Source organism: Bombus fervidus, chromosome 3 (genome assembly GCF_041682495.2).
Source record: "Bombus fervidus isolate BK054 chromosome 3, iyBomFerv1, whole genome shotgun sequence".
In the NCBI taxonomy this organism is placed as follows: domain Eukaryota; kingdom Metazoa; phylum Arthropoda; class Insecta; order Hymenoptera; family Apidae; genus Bombus; species Bombus fervidus.
The window spans coordinates 15,918,692-15,936,294 of record NC_091519.1 but is presented as its reverse complement, the minus strand read 5'-3'; the positions used below and the strand labels follow the sequence as shown (position 1 = coordinate 15,936,294).

Genomic DNA, 17,603 nt, shown 5'->3' with positions numbered 1-17,603 from the left:
TTTGTCTCCCCGATAAAAAATATTTATAGAAAAACACGTGACCTAATATCTCTGTTATCGACACGAACGAAGTATGTAACTCTACGATTGCGTGCCAATAACTCGCCACGCCACTGATGCGTACATAATTTATTAGATAAGCATCTTGCCACGTCAGATAAGCAAAAACGTAAAATTGCAAGGTTAGACACGATAGTCGCCAATGATAACGCGTATATAGATGGCGCTTGTCTAACCAGAAAAATTTCAGTTCGAAATTATTTATTGGTCAGAGTCATTTCAAGTGTAATTAATATATAACATAACCAACCAATCATCTCCGACTATTCATTCAGTCTGCTTTCCCATTCGCTTGTTTCTTACTCCAATCACCGAACACTGTTCAAATGCAAAATTCATGATGTAATGTTAATTCACGATGTCGCAACAGGAAAATAAAAAAGCAATAACGTGCGAAATTTCGTTGTGGTAATGATAAATCTGTATTCCTGCCTCGTTACTCCGTCACATGTCATCGTCGAGAATCAGCGAAGCATTCGAGACAATAAAAAAGGGGACGGTTTTGTTTCACGAATAAGGCGGTATCGCTGTTTTACCGACTGATCGAATCCCTATCCCCACTTTATCAAGGTAGCATCGACATCTCGATTGCTGCTGGTGCAACTGCGAGAGTAGCAACAGAGCGGATGAAAGAACGAGAATCATTGTTGGATGAACAGTGGTATCGTGGTAGACTTCGGGTACAGCTTTGAAAGGGTAAACTGGAAGTGAGAAAGAACGGACGAAGAGAGGCGCGTCGAGAGAGAAGGAGAAAGCGGGCGCGTGTAGCAAGGTTGGTGTGTGGTGCGTGCGGTGCAGTTACGGGCTTTATTAAAGTGCAGTCGGCCGGGTTGAAAAACAATCGACGGACATAATACGGCGCCCCGTGAAGTCCGATGTCTAGTGCTGAGGTGGTGGAGAGTTCCGTTGACCCCCCAGCTAAGAAGCGACGCGTTGCTGCCACCACGGGAGGAGGCGACGACGACCCGACGACGACCGCAGACATGGCGAAAAATGGCTCGACGTCTCGGTCTACCACCGAAATTGACGAGGGTCTATACTCTAGGCAGCTCTACGTCCTCGGCCATGACGCTATGCGTCGCATGGCATCCTCGAATGTCTTGATATCCGGTCTTGGCGGACTCGGCGTCGAAATCGCCAAGAACGTCATCCTCGGCGGCGTCAAGTCCGTTACTTTGCACGATGACGCATTATGCCAGATTTCAGACCTCGGCTCACAGTTCTATCTTACCGAGGCGGACGTAGGTGAGCGGCTTGACCCGCGAAATACATGAATCCCTCTTCTACAGAAATTATTATTTTCCAACGTTATTTTCATGCTCCAAATTTATATGCATTTGATCCATTTTAATAAGATTGCGCGATCTTACGAGGCGATGATATAACAATATAACCAATCGTCTTGTTCATCGATATTATCGTAAAAAAATTTCTTTAAATAGATGCGGGTTGTGTCTCGCGTAAAGCAAATGCAAATGGTAGAAATTGTATGGAAATTTTTGTGACTGTATAGTTATGTATATGTCTCTGTATAAGTTAAATTCTTATTATTTTCTAACTAAATTGTTGGTAACAACAATTTTCAATAGTATTAGATATATTCAAAAAATATTTATCATTTAAAAAAGACTAAAACAATTAACTAAAAAGACTAAACAATTAACCTCCATGTTATTGATTAATTTCATTTTTGTGTGACTCACTCAAAAAGTATGTAGTTAAGCTATATAAATGCATGATTAAACAGTAAAATTACATTACTGTACTTTGTTTTTTAGGTAAAAACCGTGCTATTGCTTGCTGTCAACGCTTGTCCGAGCTGAACAATTATGTCCCTACATGTCACTATTCCGGGCCTTTAACAGATTCCTTTATTAAGAAGTTCAAGGTTGTGGTTTTGACTGAAACTCCATTGAATGAACAATTACGTATCTCTGAAATTACTCATGCAAATGATATAGCACTTATTGTAGCAGATACAAGAGGCCTATTTTCTCAAGTCTTTTGTGATTTTGGAGAAAAATTTACGGTAGTTGATGTCAATGGTGAACCACCTGTAAGTGCAATGGTTGCCAGTATTTCGCAAGATACCGAAGGTGTTGTTACTTGTTTAGACGATACACGTCATGGCATGGAGGATGGTGACTCTGTCACCTTTTCCGAAATACAGGGCATGACAGAACTAAATGGTTGTGATCCAATAAAGATAAAAGTTCTTGGTCCGTACACTTTCAGCATTGGGGATACATCTAAATACTCTGAATATATTCGGGGTGGTATAGTAACACAAGTAAAAATGCCAAAGATCGTACAATTTGCTTCTTTGAAAGATGCTTTGAAGACACCAAAGTTCCAGATAACTGATTTTGGGAAGTTTGACTATCCAGAACAGATACATTTGGCTTTTATTGTATTACATAAATACATAGAAGAAAATGGACAATTACCTAGACCATGGAATCAAGAGGATGCAGACAAATTTCTGAATCTTGCTAAAACTGTTAAAGAGGAAGTAGGCAGTGAGACGGAAATAAATGCAGAGCTGCTTGAAATATTTGCAAAGATATGCTCTGGAAATTTAAATCCAATGAATGCTACCATTGGAGGAATTGTAGCCCAAGAAGTGATGAAGGCCTGTTCCGGAAAATTCCACCCTATATTCCAATGGTTGTATTTTGATGCTATTGAGTGTCTACCTGCAGATCGTTCTGAACTTACAGAAGAAGATTGTCGTCCTATTGGATCACGTTATGATTCACAGGTTGCGGTTTTTGGCCGCAAATTCCAGTCAAAAATTGGAAGCTTGAAATACTTTGTTGTAGGAGCTGGAGCCATTGGGTGTGAATTGCTCAAGAACTTTGCAATGTTAGGTGTTGGTGCTGAAAATGGTAGTGTAATAGTCACTGACATGGATTTGATAGAAAAATCTAACTTGAATAGACAATTCTTATTTAGACCATCTGATGTTCAGCAATCCAAATCATCAACAGCAGCTAGAGTTATAAAAAGTATGAATCCTGACATGAAGGTGATTGCTCATGAAAACAGAGTATGTCCTGAAACAGAGAAAGTATATAACGACGACTTTTTTGAGGTTTTAGACGGGGTTGCGAATGCGTTAGATAACGTTAACGCCCGTATTTATATGGATCGTCGTTGTGTATATTATAGGAAGCCCCTCTTGGAATCTGGTACATTAGGTACAAAGGGTAATACTCAAGTTGTCGTTCCATTTTTAACTGAATCATACAGCTCCTCTCAAGATCCTCCGGAAAAGACTGTACCAATCTGCACGCTAAAGAATTTTCCCTATGCTATAGAACACACTCTGCAATGGGCCAGAGACAATTTCGAAGGTCTATTTCGCCAAGCGGCGGAAAACGCCGCTCAACATATATCCGATCCACAATTTGTGGAGAGAACGCTAAAATTACCTGGAGTTCAACCACTAGAAGTATTAGAATCCGTTAAAACCGCCTTGGTCGATGAAAGACCAAAAACATTCGCCGACTGCATCGCATGGGCTCGTTGCCACTGGCAGGAACAATACAGCAATCAAATTAGACAACTTCTGTATAATTTTCCTCCTGATCAAGTAACATCCAGTGGTCAACCATTTTGGTCTGGACCAAAAAGATGCCCCAAACCACTCACATTTAACGTTAATGATCCACTACATTTAGACTATATTGTAGCTGCTGCTAATTTAAAGGCAAAAGTTTATGGTATTCCTGTTAACAGAAACCGAGATGAAATAGCTAGGATTGTTAGCACTGTTCAAGTGCCGGAATTCACACCAAAATCTGGAGTGAAAATTGCGGAAACGGATTCACAGGTACAAGCGTCCAATGGTAGCGGAAATATAGATCATGAAAGACTCACTCAGTTACAAGAAGAACTACCAAGGATTGAAGATCTTAACGGCCTGGTAATACATCCGCAAGAATTCGAGAAGGATGACGATACCAACTTCCACATAGACTTCATTGTGGCAGCTTCAAATCTCCGTGCTACCAACTACAAAATTTCACCAGCTGACAGACACAAGAGTAAACTAATTGCTGGTAAAATAATACCAGCCATTGCTACTACAACTTCAGTGGTAGCAGGTTTAGTTTGCCTCGAGCTTATTAAACTGACTCGCGGCGTAAAAGATCTCTCTGTTTATAAGAATGGCTTCGTCAACTTGGCTCTGCCTTTCTTCGGATTTTCAGAACCAATTGCTGCGCCAAAACTGAAGTACTATGATTCAGAATGGACCCTCTGGGATCGATTCGAAGTGAAAGGAGAGTTGACACTGAAAGAGTTCTTGGATTACTTCAAAGAACATCACAATCTGGAGGTCACCATGCTCTCTCAAGGTATTTGCATGCTTTACTCGTTCTTCATGGCAAAGCCTAAATGCCAAGAACGTATGGGCCTTCTGATGTCTGAAGTGGTGAAGAAGGTATCGAAGAAGAAATTGGAAAGCCATATACGTGCGTTGGTATTTGAACTCTGCTGCAACGATGTTGATGGCAATGATGTGGAAGTTCCATATGTTCGCTACACTTTGCCGTGAAATATGTTGATGTCACCAGGATAACGAGAGATATCTACTTAACTGACTTAGCCGTAGTAATTTCCACAAATTTCTATTTTACAATACGATACAAGAGAATATTACTCTTTCTCTATGTAAGGTTCTCAAAGTTTAAAAAAGAAAGGAAAAGGTTCATTTCTATCGTCGATGCTTTGCAGCATTTATAATAGCAAGGAATCGCGGGATCCACGGAGTTCATCTTACTATGATCTCCCTTTTTCCTGAATATCGATTTCAGGGCTGGAACTATTTGTTCCCTTTTTCATTCATCACCTGTTGCTATGTTTATCCGAAATAATTTCAATGATAATCGTAAAATTTGTTCTTAGTTCTCGTCTTTCTTAATAAACTATATTTTCAAAGAAAAAAAAGATGATCTAGCTCTAAGGTAATTCGAACTGTTGATAAAAGAGGTATATGAAGATGAAAATTTGTACAAGAGAATCTACGATCTTGTGCTGTTTATAAAATGATTAAAAAAAAAAAAAAAAAAAAAAGGAAGAGTAAAAGAATATGAAAAGGTTGCAAAAAGTTTAGTCCATATTGGATCATAAAGGGAATTGTCATGGTAAGAATTTTCTTTGGGACTCACACACTTCACAACTCAATGTATAGGATCAAAATGTAAATTACTGGATGATAAACTTAATGGTCCTTAGACGAATAATTAACACATTTAATATAGACCGCAAATAAACATAATAAAAAGAATCGGACGCAGATGTATCTTGCCTTTGTCGTATCGCTTTTCATTTTCTATTTACTATCATTATTTTCATGAATTAAGGACACGCACGAAATTGAAGAAAAATATCACAATTGCTTCCCCTTCCTTTCGTTATTATTCTTAATACGTGCTTACTATCGAACTCGATATTTTAAGATTTTATGTAATCTATACGTTATTGATGATTTTTCATTTTGTCCGCTTTACTTTTTTTAATCACCGAATACACTATTGGCTAAGGCTGTTTGTTGTTATTAAGGGATATTGCATTTAAATTTGTAAGAACAGATGTTTGAAAAGAAGCTTCAAAAAAAAAAAATAATAATTGCACACTTTAGATCAAGGAATACGAGAAGAAAAAAAAAAAGGAAGATATTTTGTTAATTTTAGGATAATGCGGATATTTATTGTATTATTTTATCAATAGATAATAAATAGATGTGTTTGGATTTCAAGAAACATGAGAAATATAGTAATGAAAATAAAATTTGAAACGGTGTTTTTCTTTCCCTTATACACATGCTTCCTCCTATCTTCTTAATGAATAATTAAAATTTGAAAAAATTAAAAAATATTTAAATTTTAATAAATCGAACTTTGATCTCGTTTATTGTAAGCTTTCATTTTTTAATCTTGCAAATCTTAATGATATATATTAGGTTCATCTATAAGATCGTGCCAAGTTCATTTTATATTAAATGCAAGTGAACATTTACCTACCAAATATGTCATACGTTATTTAATAACTTTCGTCTTCTCTTTTTATTAAAATGTAAAATTTGTCAACAAATAAATATTGCAATGTAGAAAATATTTAATTATTTCAGATAGTCTCAAAGTTCCCGTCGCAAAAACATACTGAGTGCCATGTAAGCCATATATGGTACATGCTGAACTTTCCAACTTAAATTTAGACCACTATATGTTTCTAATTTATATAAAATAAATGATACTGCATATGGTGACAATTGAAAATTGTTTCTTCCAGATTTTACTCATAATAATCTTTATTCAGGAAAAATTGAATATGTATTTTAATGAAAAAATTTGTAGCCTACGATTCAAAGGATTTCTATATCCTACAGTTTGTCCAACGAGACAGGACAATGACATTCGAGTATCAGTCAATAGTTGTAGCCACAGTAAGTCAAAGTCTCGTTTCGTTGGACATAAGTACGGTTACATCAATGAGTGTCATTACTTGACGTTTTAATTTAAGACCTCAATATATCAGTTCCACTGACTGTACAAATGAATATGTAGCAACCAAGTACTGAATATATATAAATTTTATCTCAGAAATTTTACTCAACGAATCTTGAAACTTGATTTTTTCGAAAACAAAATCTAAAACGAAAAGACTGTTATTTTTTTTTCGATTTATTTTTGCATATAAAACACCTTTCTGGTCAGTTGTGCCACCCGTTTTCAGGTTCTATACAAATTTCGATAAATATACCATAACCCTAGAGCCACGAAATATGCGCGGGAACAGTACAGGAAAATAACCATAAAAAGCCTTAGAATGGCACAACGTAGTATAACGTATGTAATTTAACAAAATAATTTATTCACTATTTTAATATATTCGTAATATTTCTTCTTATTTAACAGGTTATTTTTTTCGAAAGCAAGTACGAAAGATAAGACTGAACCTAATAATGAAAGGTACGTGGTATATTCGTATTGCGTTCAATGTAAGATCAATTGTATTCAATAATACTTATTCGCGATCTGTGATATTTTTAAGTAAACAATTCCAATTGAATAATGATTTTTTCCCTATTGTAAATAATGTTCTTAATCGGATACTTGCTAATAGCAAAATTGTAAAGAATGAAGACCAAAGCAATTCGGGAAACCCTAAACGAAAAAGAGACGATAGTGGAGATAGCAGTGAAACTGTCAGGTAATTAAATTTAATTACAGCAATTGTTAGGAAATGATTCATTAGAATTGATACAGTGTATTTAAAATTTCTTTTTTAGTCCACCTATTGGAAATTCAAGGAAGAAATCAGTCTCAAAATCTCCTTTACCACTGAAGAAAATAATTGGTAAATTACATATGTAATTAAATAAATGTAATCTATATTTTTCAGTTTTCTTGATGTTATACCTATATTCTAGGAACACCAAAAATTAAGCTATCACCAACAGCAATAACTAATGAAAAGGAAAAAAGGAAAAGTAAAACTCCACTTACTGTTACTAAAAAGAAAAGAAAAGCCAATGAAGTAAATAGTACCCCTAAGAAGAGCGATGCAAAGAAGATAAAAGATGTGTCAAGTGATGAGGACCAGAAAGAAAATGAGTTGACTGTAGGAAAGAAAACAGAAACAAGTGATAAATTTGAATCTTCAAAGTCTTCGCCTAAGGAATCTAAAACTAAAAAGAATGTTAAAAATAGTGAAAAGAAAGCTACTAAAAAAAGGTTAAGGATAATATCACCTGTCGATTCCAGTGACGAAGAAGAACATAATCTAGTATATATATATATTTTTTTGTACATATTTATATATGTATATACATATGTATGATTATTAATACATATTGATTAATAGTTGCCAGAGAGTCCCAAAAAAGTAAATCTTGATGTGGAGGAAAATAACCCAGTTAACGAAGAAGAAAATTCTGATAAGGATGTTCTAGATAATCAAAAGGACAGCGAAGAAGAAGAAATGAAAAAAGAAGACAATGTAGAGAAGCCTGTGAAAAAGATACATAACTTTTTTGGTATTTAATTTATCAATATGTTACTAAATAAATAAATAAGTATCTTAACAAACTTTATATCTTTCAGCTCCAAAAGGGAAAGAAAGTACAAATAATACTGATAAAGATAAGAAAAAGTCCTCCAGTCACTCTTATAAACCTAGTGCCTCGAAATATGACCCAATAAATGATGCATTTTGGAAACAGGGAGAAAAGTATGTCTCATATTTTTTAATAGTGTATCATTTGTTGCAATCGTAAAACAATTGTTTAATTTTTTTAGGGTACCATATATTGCGTTGACACGTACGTTGGAATTGATCGAAGATACAAGCGCTCGATTAAAAATAATAGAAATTTTATCAAATTATTTCCGATCTGTAATAGTTTTAAGCCCAGATGACTTACTTCCAAGCATATATTTATGTCTTAATCGATTAGCACCTGCTTATGAAGGTAAACATTACCAGATGTGTATATATATCGTTTTCTTCTTTTGTTTAAATATGATAACTTTCTTTTCAGGGATTGAATTAGGGGTGGCAGAAACAAATTTGATGAAAGCTATAGCACAATGTACTGGTAGAACATTAGCTCAAATTAAAGCAGACGTTCAAACAGTTGGGGATTTGGGCATCGTGGCAGAAGGCAGTCGTTCCAATCAAAGAACTATGTTTCAACCTGCTCCACTGACAGTATCAAATGTATATACTAGGCTGAAAGAGATCGCACAAATGACTGGTTCTGCGGTATGCATCTATTAATTTAGAGCAGTGCTGTTCCATTTACATTGGCGGAACGCGAAATGCTCGTTCTTCAATTGATGAATAAAATGTGTGTGAAAAAATGAAACTATCAGATTCGTTTATCTCTCTTCGAAATTCGTAAAGCTCTAGTAACCACAATACGGGCACATAAATAAAAACACGTAAGAGCTTTCGCTTATGGACGGCACTGATTATATTTAATTGTAATTACTTTATACCAGTATTATAATCATAAAATTTCAGAATATTTTTATTGTAATCATGTAATTTATTCTTACAGTCTTTAACTAAAAAATTGGATAAAATTCAATCGCTTTTTGTAGCGTGTCGTTTTACTGAAGCCAGATATCTGATTCGGTCCCTAGCCGGCAAACTTCGAATTGGTCTAGCAGAACAATCTGTGTTACAAGTAAGTATTAGGTTGTCTGAAAAGTTTCTTTCATTTTATGAGGAAGTAATAGACGCACAACGTTTTTTGTTTTATATTATTTTGTCGAATTACGTACGATCCATTTTGTTCTGTTGAGATAAACACCGCGATATTTCACAGACTTGGTTTCACGTTTGTATGAAAGTGCACTGTTGTAAAAAACACGTTTGTGAAAGAAAGACACTTTTCGGACAACCTAATATATTTGTGCAAAATGATTTTTTCATTAAGTAATCTAAAGATAGTGCTACAGTATGATACAGAAAATCTGGTAAAAGATATATGTTTATTATAGGCTTTGGCACTAGCATATACTATGACACCACCAATACAAAGTTATCCACCAGAAGTTTTAGACGTAAGTAAGAAAATGTCAAACGATGCCTTTAAACAAAAGTACGACGAAACTGCGCTTACTCTTAAAACAACATATTGGTAAGAATTTGTTTCTATTTTAGATACCAACATTGAATACTTTTATATGTGTGATAATAATGTTTATTTTCAGTGAATGTCCAAATTATGACAAAATAATTCCTGTTTTACTAAAAGAGGGGATTGAAGAATTACCAAATAAATGTAAAATTACACCTGGCATACCTATGAAGCCAATGTTGGCACATCCTACTAAAGGTGTGCAAGAAGTATTAACGCGTTTCGATGGATTGAAATTTACTTGTGAATGGAAGTACGATGGAGAAAGAGCACAGGTTTATTTTTCATAATTATATATACTACAGAATGGAGATAGTATATTACAAGGAAAGAACATATTTAACTTTTATAAATATTTTGCAGATTCATTTAGCAGAGGATGGTAAAATTAGTATTTACAGTAGGAATCAAGAAAATAATACCAGCAAATATCCTGATATTATAGGAAGATTTAAAAATACCCGAGGTGAAGAAGTTAAAAGTTGTATCCTTGATTGTGAAGCAGTAGCCTGGGATAACGAGAATAAACAAATCCTACCTTTCCAAATACTCAGTACAAGAAAACGCAAGGTAATGCAAAATGTATAAAAAATTACTTTGAAAGTTTTACATATATCTTTGACCTCCTTAGGATGCAAATGAAGCAGATATTAAAGTTCAAGTATGTGTGTTCATGTTTGATTTATTGTATTTGAATGGAGAACCACTGGTACAACAACCTTTCATAAAACGTCGTGAATTATTGAAAAAGAATTTCAAAGAAGTAATTGGAGAATGGAAATTTGCAACTAGTTTAGATACTTCGACTATGGAACAAGTGCAAGATTTCTTAGATGAATCAGTCAAAGGTTAGTCTCTATTTAATAATAAATAATTCTAGAAAAATATATAATTGTATTTAATAGGCAATTGCGAGGGCCTTATGGTGAAGACCTTAGAACAGGATGCAACATATGAGATTGCTAAGCGTTCTCGAAATTGGTTAAAATTGAAGAAAGATTATTTAGAAGGTGTGGGTGATACATTAGACGTGGTTGTCATTGGTGGCTATATAGGGAAAGGAAAAAGGACAGGAACCTATGGAGGATTTCTTTTAGCTTGTTATGATCAAGAGAATGAGGAATATCAAAGTATTTGTAAAGTAAATGTCATTAGTTTCATTGCAACGTTTTAAACGTTTGGATAAATATTAATTTTAATCCTTTACATGTTTCTTGTTTGTGTAGATTGGTACTGGATTCAGTGAAGAAGACCTTCAAAAGCACACAGAGTTCTTCAAAGAACATATAATACCACAAACTAAGTCCTACTATCGTTATGACTCGTCTCTCGAACCTGATCACTGGTTCGAACCAGTTCAAGTGTGGGAAATTAAATGTGCAGATCTTTCTTTGTCACCTGTTCATAAGGCAGCCGTTGGTATTATTGATCCAGAGAAAGGAATATCTTTGCGATTTCCACGTTTTGTCCGCATTCGCGATGATAAAAACAATGAAGATGCTACATCAGCGCAACAAGTTGCAAATATGTACAATAGTCAAGAGCAGATAAAAAATCAGACATCTTCAACAAAAGTAGCTGAAGAAGACTTTTATTGAATCTAACGTTTCACTAAATTTGCGGTATGTGGATAAAACATGCCTTCATTCTTTATAAGGTGGACTGTTTTATAATGTATCAAAAATTGAAATATTTTGTACGTAGATGATTATTGTCTCAATATTTGTACTTTATTTACACATACTACAAAAAATTGTTTTGAATGTATAGATTACTATTTAATAAAAACAGTTTAATTATACCACTGAATTTTTAACCTTTCGATACATAACTTTTAACTACGTGGTAGACTATAAAACTTAGTAAACTCCTTTCATTCTTTTTGATGAACTTTCATTGAATTGGATTTCTAACCTTAATTTTTTGAATGCAACGAAAGTTGATCAACAAATGATGTCGGGTACAATTGATCAAAAATTATTTTATAACACTGTATTGTCACAAGCTTTCTCCCCGGATGGAAATTATTTATTGGCTGGAAATATTTACGGAGATATTTCAGTTTTTGAGTAAGTAAATATCTGACTTAAATAATCAATAGTATGTAAATACAGGTTATGTCGACGTCAAAGAGAGCATATAAACAACATAATATAAGTAGTAAAAACTGACAAAAGTTTTTGTTCAGTATTTAAAAATCTTAGGTAAGTTAAAATTATAATTTAATTTATTCTTCAGATAAAAGAATTTCTTTTTGTAGGTTATTGAAAGCTCTAGGACCGCATAAAGTCGAAGAAAATGAATTACAAGGCCCCAATTATCATTTCACTGCACATCCCGACCAACAAGTGGAAAGTATGGTTTCAACAGACAATTTCTTAGTAACAGCAACATCAGGAGAAATATGTGGATGGGATTGGAAAGTAGTTACTTCGAGTAAAGGTCCAAAAAGCAAAGTATCATGGACCATACAACTTCCAGTTAATAAGTAAAATTATATGATAAAATTTTGGATGAACGATGTCGACTATCTATGATATTTAACATCAATTTATTTTTAGGGACAGTTACGAAAAACCAGATGTAAATTATTTAGTATATTCAAAATCAAATAACATTGTGTATGCTGGTTGTGGTGATAATAATATTTATGTAATTACTCTAGAAGATGGTAGAATATTAAGAAGCTTAGAAGGACATACAGACTATATTCATTGCCTATCCTTAATGTATGTATAATATAATTATTAATAAATAATACATAATGTAGTTTGTACATAAAGTTTTTCACTTTTCACAGGGGTAATCAGTTAGCTTCATGCGGTGAAGATGGAACAGTAAGGTTGTGGGATTTACGAAAAAGAGAAAACACCAATATATTAACTCCTCATTTAGTAGACAAAGTTGCCAGACCAAGATTTGGAAAATGGATTGGCGCCATAGATTTCACGGAAGATTGGCTGGTATATACTTTTTTTTTTTATTTCTGCAGAACGTATATTTATTTTAATGTAAAGATTAAAGAAAACCTGATGCATAATGATTATTTAGCTATGTGGTGGCGGTCCAAGTTTATCTTTATGGCATATGCGTACGATGGAAGCAGCTACTGTATTCGATCTTCCGGACGAAGGCATCCACGTGGCAAACATCTACGAAGAGCGTGTAATAGCTGCTGGGACGGCACCTCACGTTTACCATCTAACTTATCAAGGAGAAATGTTAGCTAAAGTGCCAACTTCCAGCAATACCGTATATAGTATTGTATATCAGGAAAATCCACAAAAAGTGTTCAGCATAGCCGGTTCCTCGAACAACATAGACATCTGTACGAACTTTAATTACCGCGAGTTAATGTTAAAATTTGCTTAATAGAAATAAAATATTATAACAGAAAAACCTACTGATTAATTTACAGAAGAAGGTGATCTCATTATGTATGTATATATATATATATCTTTTTTAATAAATATATTAATACAATATGCATTTTATAAAACATGATATAAAACTTTTTACAAATATACAAGTATCTGTTTGTTAGTTGTGATTTCTTGTAACGCGGTCATCCTCAGCTTCGGGTAGATTCGACTAATAGATCATTTATGAAATATGTATAAAGAAACACAGTTAATATCCGTCTAAAATTAGTTGGAAACTTAATAGCAAATTCTCACTGTAAGGAGCATTATGCGTTTTATTTGGAAAAAAGCAAAGAATTAATTAAGAAATCGAACGTAGAAAAATGTTAAATGACAAATGATGCGGTGGTAGACAATACAATGATAATTTATTTTCGAATGATATTGAACGAGCAACTAATTTTAGACAAACAACAGCAACGTAAGAGTCATAGGAAACCATGACCTGCTATCACCGCAGGGATAAAGCCCTCTCTGCCGTCTCGCGAACGGACCCAGAACCAATCACTGACGTGATCGCTAAGTAGTGCGACAACGTCACCCTTGGAGACGCTCAAAGCGTTCCCACCTTGACCCTCATAATCGCTACGTATGACGAGTAAAGTATGCCGAGATCCTTTGGTTCTAGCGTTCGCCGCGGCCCTGAGGTACAATCTGTCGACACTGCGTTCTCCGCAGGCTGATACTGCATCTCTAGAACCTCGTTTTACCCTTGGATTTCTACCTCGAGCTCCGCACTCTGATCTTGTATCTCTGAGCTTTTCCGTATCAGTCATGTTACCTGGAAAGAACAACAGACTAATGAAAACTGAACTTTAGAACCGATACTATTGGAAATGAATTTTTAAATTACCTAAGGGACGAGGAAATACGTCTGTCGAGTCCTCCCAACATGGTCCTCTGGTTGGTTGTGGTAATATCCCCAATGGTAGACAAGCTGCGTACCCGACGTACCCTTCCTGGCCGTGTGGAGTTTGAACGTATAGCCAGGTTTGGTTCTTGAACACAGCATTCACCACTGTTCCAAGAGGGAGAGCCATCTCGTCTTGAGTACCACCTTGAGTCTGGTATAGGACGGATGGAAACGAGAGGACCACGGGAATATTGGCAGGTTTCTCTATAGAGGCCTAAAGATGTGAAACATTTTCCAAAGTAACGTTGTAGAGGCTATATCGTCTCGTTGTTAATAATTGAAAGAGCACTTACTTTGGTGAGATACGCATCAAGATCGGCGATTTCGTAGCCAAATCTGCTCGGAGGTCTGGGCTTGTGGGACCGTTTGGTCCTTCGATGTCTGTGTTTCTCTCGGCCACTAGGCGTGGACGTTGACTCACGAGATACGAGAGATGGTTCGGACACTGCCCTTTTAACTTTCTCCTTCTCCTTCGCCGCCTCCTTTAGCCCTGAAAATTCCTTTTCTGACTGCTTCTCCAGAGGACTGTCCAACGATGTCTCATTGGCCAATGCCTCCTTGCCGATAGGCTGAAAGGAGGACGATAATAAACGTGAATGTAAATTGTTAACGCGTTGTGTTTTCCACGTTGAAAGATGTTAATTAGAAGAGAACCTTTTCTTGAACTTCCACCTTCTCCGTCCTCTCGATCTTCTCTATTCTATGCAGGACTTTCTTTTCTCGCTTCTCCGTGTCGACATTCTCCTTACAACCATCTTTTTCTTTCACGCTTTTCACACTCCTCTTCGAGGACCTTTCCTTACTGTCTCGTGACAAGCCCTCTCGATCGCCGTTCCCACCTATACGAAGATAACATTGTTTCTTAGAATTCCACGAAGTAGCAAAATTACCGGTAATTTATGATATTTATTCTTCTTGCATGGAGACCGTGTCATTTCTCCTCTTTAGGAATCAAGTATACGTATACACGACTTAAGTTTCTCAACTGGTATTGCTCGACCTCGATTTTCTGTACGTGGAATATTGCCTGATCCAACTTTTCCATTGCGTAATTGCTATTTAATTTAATTTTCATACAGTTAGGTTTTTACTTCGCCTCGAATTTCATACGCGAGGTTCCTATATTTGGATTATCGCCTGACCCGATTCTGATCAAACCTCCATACTCGACCCGTTACTCGATCTCTTCGGTTCCTCCCTTCACGTGCCAATTATTATTTGACGCAATTTTTCCACGTTCGGACGACTGCTCGACCTCCAAGAGGCTTTACGTTCGTCCCAAATTCCCCTCATCTAAAGCATTGACCCAACTTTTTTACGTTTCGCTCGAACTCCGTTATAACGAAATCATTGCACGACCATGCTTCCCATAGTTTAGACTATTTCTTTCACTCATATTCCACGGACCTGCGTTCCCATTGGCGGTAGAATGACTGTTGTTGGACGCAGGTTGCTGTTGCCCGCGTAGCACCCAGGTCAAAGAGATTTTGGGGCGCAACAGGGTGCTTGGCCGTTGCCCCATGCTCCTCGGAGGTACGAAGGGCGTCGAGGGCGTCGCGGGCGTCGGCGATCTGGGCGGTGACGGCGACCTCGACGAAGGTGTCACTACCTGTAAAGGACAGTCCGCCACCAGGTCCACCGTCTGCACCGAACAGCCATGTTCCTGAAATTCGAACATCCAACGTTTAATTCGCTTTTACACGTCGGGGAAAAACTCTTAACATCCGTCAACATTTGTATCTTTCGGTTTCTGTCCTCTTTGTAAGAGGAAAATACGTCGTGTTAACTGGTTGGTATAACCAGCTCGAAACGAGCACCACGTGTGCTCTTACACGAATGTAAATAGACGTGGCTGTACGGGAAATGAGCGCTATTCAAGAGACTAGTTTGCGTTACAGAAGTGCACTTCCCTTTACAAGAGATAAATAGAATGACTACCGGCTGAGGTTCGTGAATAATCAAAGGACGTTTTAGAAGCGAAGTGTAAGCGTAGATCATTCAGAAATTGAAATAGGAGGCTCGTTAGAGCCGTTGTTAATGTAATTTCCAACCCTGGCAAAACCAACTCAATTGTTCACTTGATTGTAGCAATTTGTAGTTGGCGCGATTGCATCAATTGAAATATTCTATTTTTCTGCCGTATGAAAAATTTGTCCAGTTTATGAACGTGTTATTCATTGAACGAGATTTATAGCAGGCACGTTAGGAGCTACTAATTCATCCGATCTAAAACTGTACAATTTCCGTATCTTCGACCGTGAACGCTTTAACGAACAAACAAAGTAATCGGAGGAATATTTTTCACGTCACTTTTCATTTTTATACTCGGTTCTCTCGTTATTTTTGTTACGCTCGATCTTTACCGTAATAATCGTACGAGTCACTCGTTAATCTATCGAGACCATAGGATTTCGTCGCCTTGTGGATTATGCAATGAAACCATTCGTAATAAATATTCTAATTATTTCCAGCCATATAAACGTATTTATCGAATCCCCATAACGCAACAATTTTTAATAAATAAAATCTGTCGTGTAATCTGAGACTACGTATCTATGACCAGTCTGCTAAGGGATAAACCAACGATTTAAAACTCGGATCACACGTTCAGCATTTCCCATAAGATCATCTTGTGCCCACACCCGCATGCCTCTCTAATTTATTAAACGACAAACGCGCTAATAACGAGCCGTTATTACTCGTCGCTGTTACTTACGACAACAACGTCCATAGGTTCGTTTGCTCAAGATAGAATATATATTGCACTTCCGCGAGCTTGTGCCACGATGGGTCGGATCGCGGTAAATCTCTCGCTTGTGCAGCTCTTTCTACAAAGTGGATTATTAATTCGTCTCATAGGCGTTCAATTAGCCCGCGGGCCGGCTCTGGCGCAAATGAATTATTCGTCGACGCACGCTTGTCCCCGGCGTGGTTTACCGTGCCGTGGAAATTTACAGCTGTCGCCTCGCATAAATACCAGCCATGGCCACCGTGAAATTTACGAACGAACGTCACGGACCGCCTCGTAAAATTTCTACGCCGCGGCCTCCTCTTTCCAACTCTTGGGTCTCGTTCGTTTTCATAGGAAACAATGAGACCCGGAAGTGGAGGACTCGCGCCACCAGGGACACTGCGGTCTCCCAAGAATCCTGCTGTGGTTACGGTGGTTAGAAGCATTTTTCTTCGTTAGATTAACACACTTTTAGCGAGATTCTAAACTAGGAACAAGCACAACGTTCTGTGATTATGGCAAGAGCTAGCACGTGTCGTATCATTTATCGTTATTAATCGACGTAATTTACAAGTTAATTGAAATAAAATTAAATTTTCTCCAACTATTTTATCCAGCTGGCGATAAATTAAGGCTGATTAAACAGGTCGTTGACTATATTCGTTTAATCGTAGTATTTTGAACAACTACAATTGTCTTCTGTTACCAGAGAACTAACCCCAATCATTTCAACCCTCTGTACCTTTCCGACGATATTTATCTTTCTCTTCCGAAAAGAAAAATTCTGTATCGAAGAGATACGAAACTGGAGCTGCTGGTTGA

General features: G+C 36.5%; 4 protein-coding genes across 7 annotated transcripts in view; 3 read left to right on the top strand and 1 right to left on the bottom strand.

The window, feature by feature from the left end:
* The first annotated feature begins 611 nt into the window (after positions 1-611).
* Positions 612-5,856, top strand: Uba1 (ubiquitin-like activating enzyme 1). Its single transcript, XM_072000459.1, has 2 exons — positions 612-1,305; positions 1,839-5,856. The coding sequence occupies exons 1-2, from the start codon at positions 936-938 to the stop codon at positions 4,619-4,621; spliced, it is 3,153 nt and encodes a 1,050-aa protein (XP_071856560.1). The 5' UTR covers positions 612-935; the 3' UTR covers positions 4,622-5,856.
* Positions 5,857-6,481: 625 nt separating this feature from the next.
* Dnalig1 (DNA ligase 1) lies at positions 6,482-11,425 on the top strand. The gene is made up of 16 exons (XM_072000460.1): positions 6,482-6,914; positions 6,984-7,037; positions 7,192-7,278; positions 7,358-7,425; positions 7,499-7,854; positions 7,933-8,104; positions 8,172-8,298; positions 8,367-8,539; positions 8,609-8,832; positions 9,131-9,259; positions 9,576-9,715; positions 9,789-9,990; positions 10,079-10,285; positions 10,347-10,563; positions 10,621-10,856; positions 10,942-11,425. Exons 1-16 carry the CDS (start codon positions 6,895-6,897, stop codon positions 11,311-11,313), a joined length of 2,784 nt encoding a protein of 927 aa, XP_071856561.1. The 5' UTR covers positions 6,482-6,894; the 3' UTR covers positions 11,314-11,425.
* Positions 11,426-11,553: 128 nt separating this feature from the next.
* On the top strand, positions 11,554-13,198 carry Thoc6 (THO complex subunit 6). The gene is made up of 5 exons (XM_072000478.1): positions 11,554-11,784; positions 11,976-12,203; positions 12,277-12,444; positions 12,516-12,678; positions 12,767-13,198. Exons 1-5 carry the CDS (start codon positions 11,666-11,668, stop codon positions 13,085-13,087), a joined length of 999 nt encoding a protein of 332 aa, XP_071856579.1. The 5' UTR covers positions 11,554-11,665; the 3' UTR covers positions 13,088-13,198.
* Positions 13,199-13,491: 293 nt separating this feature from the next.
* LOC139985758 (uncharacterized) overlaps positions 13,492-17,603 on the bottom strand; it is an 88,106-nt gene continuing 83,994 nt past the window's right edge. For all 4 annotated transcript variants that reach the window (XM_072000475.1, XM_072000473.1, XM_072000474.1 and 1 more), the window contains 5 exons: positions 15,458-15,713; positions 14,705-14,889; positions 14,344-14,619; positions 13,991-14,264; positions 13,492-13,918 (listed from right to left, as the gene is read on the bottom strand). In XM_072000475.1, the coding sequence (XP_071856576.1) occupies positions 13,566-13,918; positions 13,991-14,264; positions 14,344-14,619; positions 14,705-14,889; positions 15,458-15,713 (1,344 nt within the window). In that variant the 3' untranslated portion in view covers positions 13,492-13,565. The remainder of the gene's footprint in view (positions 13,919-13,990; positions 14,265-14,343; positions 14,620-14,704; positions 14,890-15,457; positions 15,714-17,603) is intronic.

Coding starts and splice junctions, on each gene's coding strand:
- Uba1 (XM_072000459.1), top strand. CDS start 936: ATGTCTAGTGCTGAGGTGGTGGAGAGTTCCGTTGACCCCCCAGCTAAG. Junction 1,306..1,838: donor TCTTACCGAGGCGGACGTAG/GTGAGCGGCTTG, acceptor TTTGTTTTTTAG/GTAAAAACCGTGCTATTGCT.
- Dnalig1 (XM_072000460.1), top strand. CDS start 6,895: ATGGCACAACGTAGTATAAC. Junction 7,279..7,357: donor GATAGCAGTGAAACTGTCAG/GTAATTAAATTT, acceptor TTTCTTTTTTAG/TCCACCTATTGGAAATTCAA. Junction 9,991..10,078: donor ACGATGGAGAAAGAGCACAG/GTTTATTTTTCA, acceptor AATATTTTGCAG/ATTCATTTAGCAGAGGATGG.
- Thoc6 (XM_072000478.1), top strand. CDS start 11,666: ATGATGTCGGGTACAATTGATCAAAAATTATTTTATAACACTGTATTG. Junction 11,785..11,975: donor GGAGATATTTCAGTTTTTGA/GTAAGTAAATAT, acceptor TTCTTTTTGTAG/GTTATTGAAAGCTCTAGGAC. Junction 12,445..12,515: donor ATTCATTGCCTATCCTTAAT/GTATGTATAATA, acceptor CACTTTTCACAG/GGGTAATCAGTTAGCTTCAT.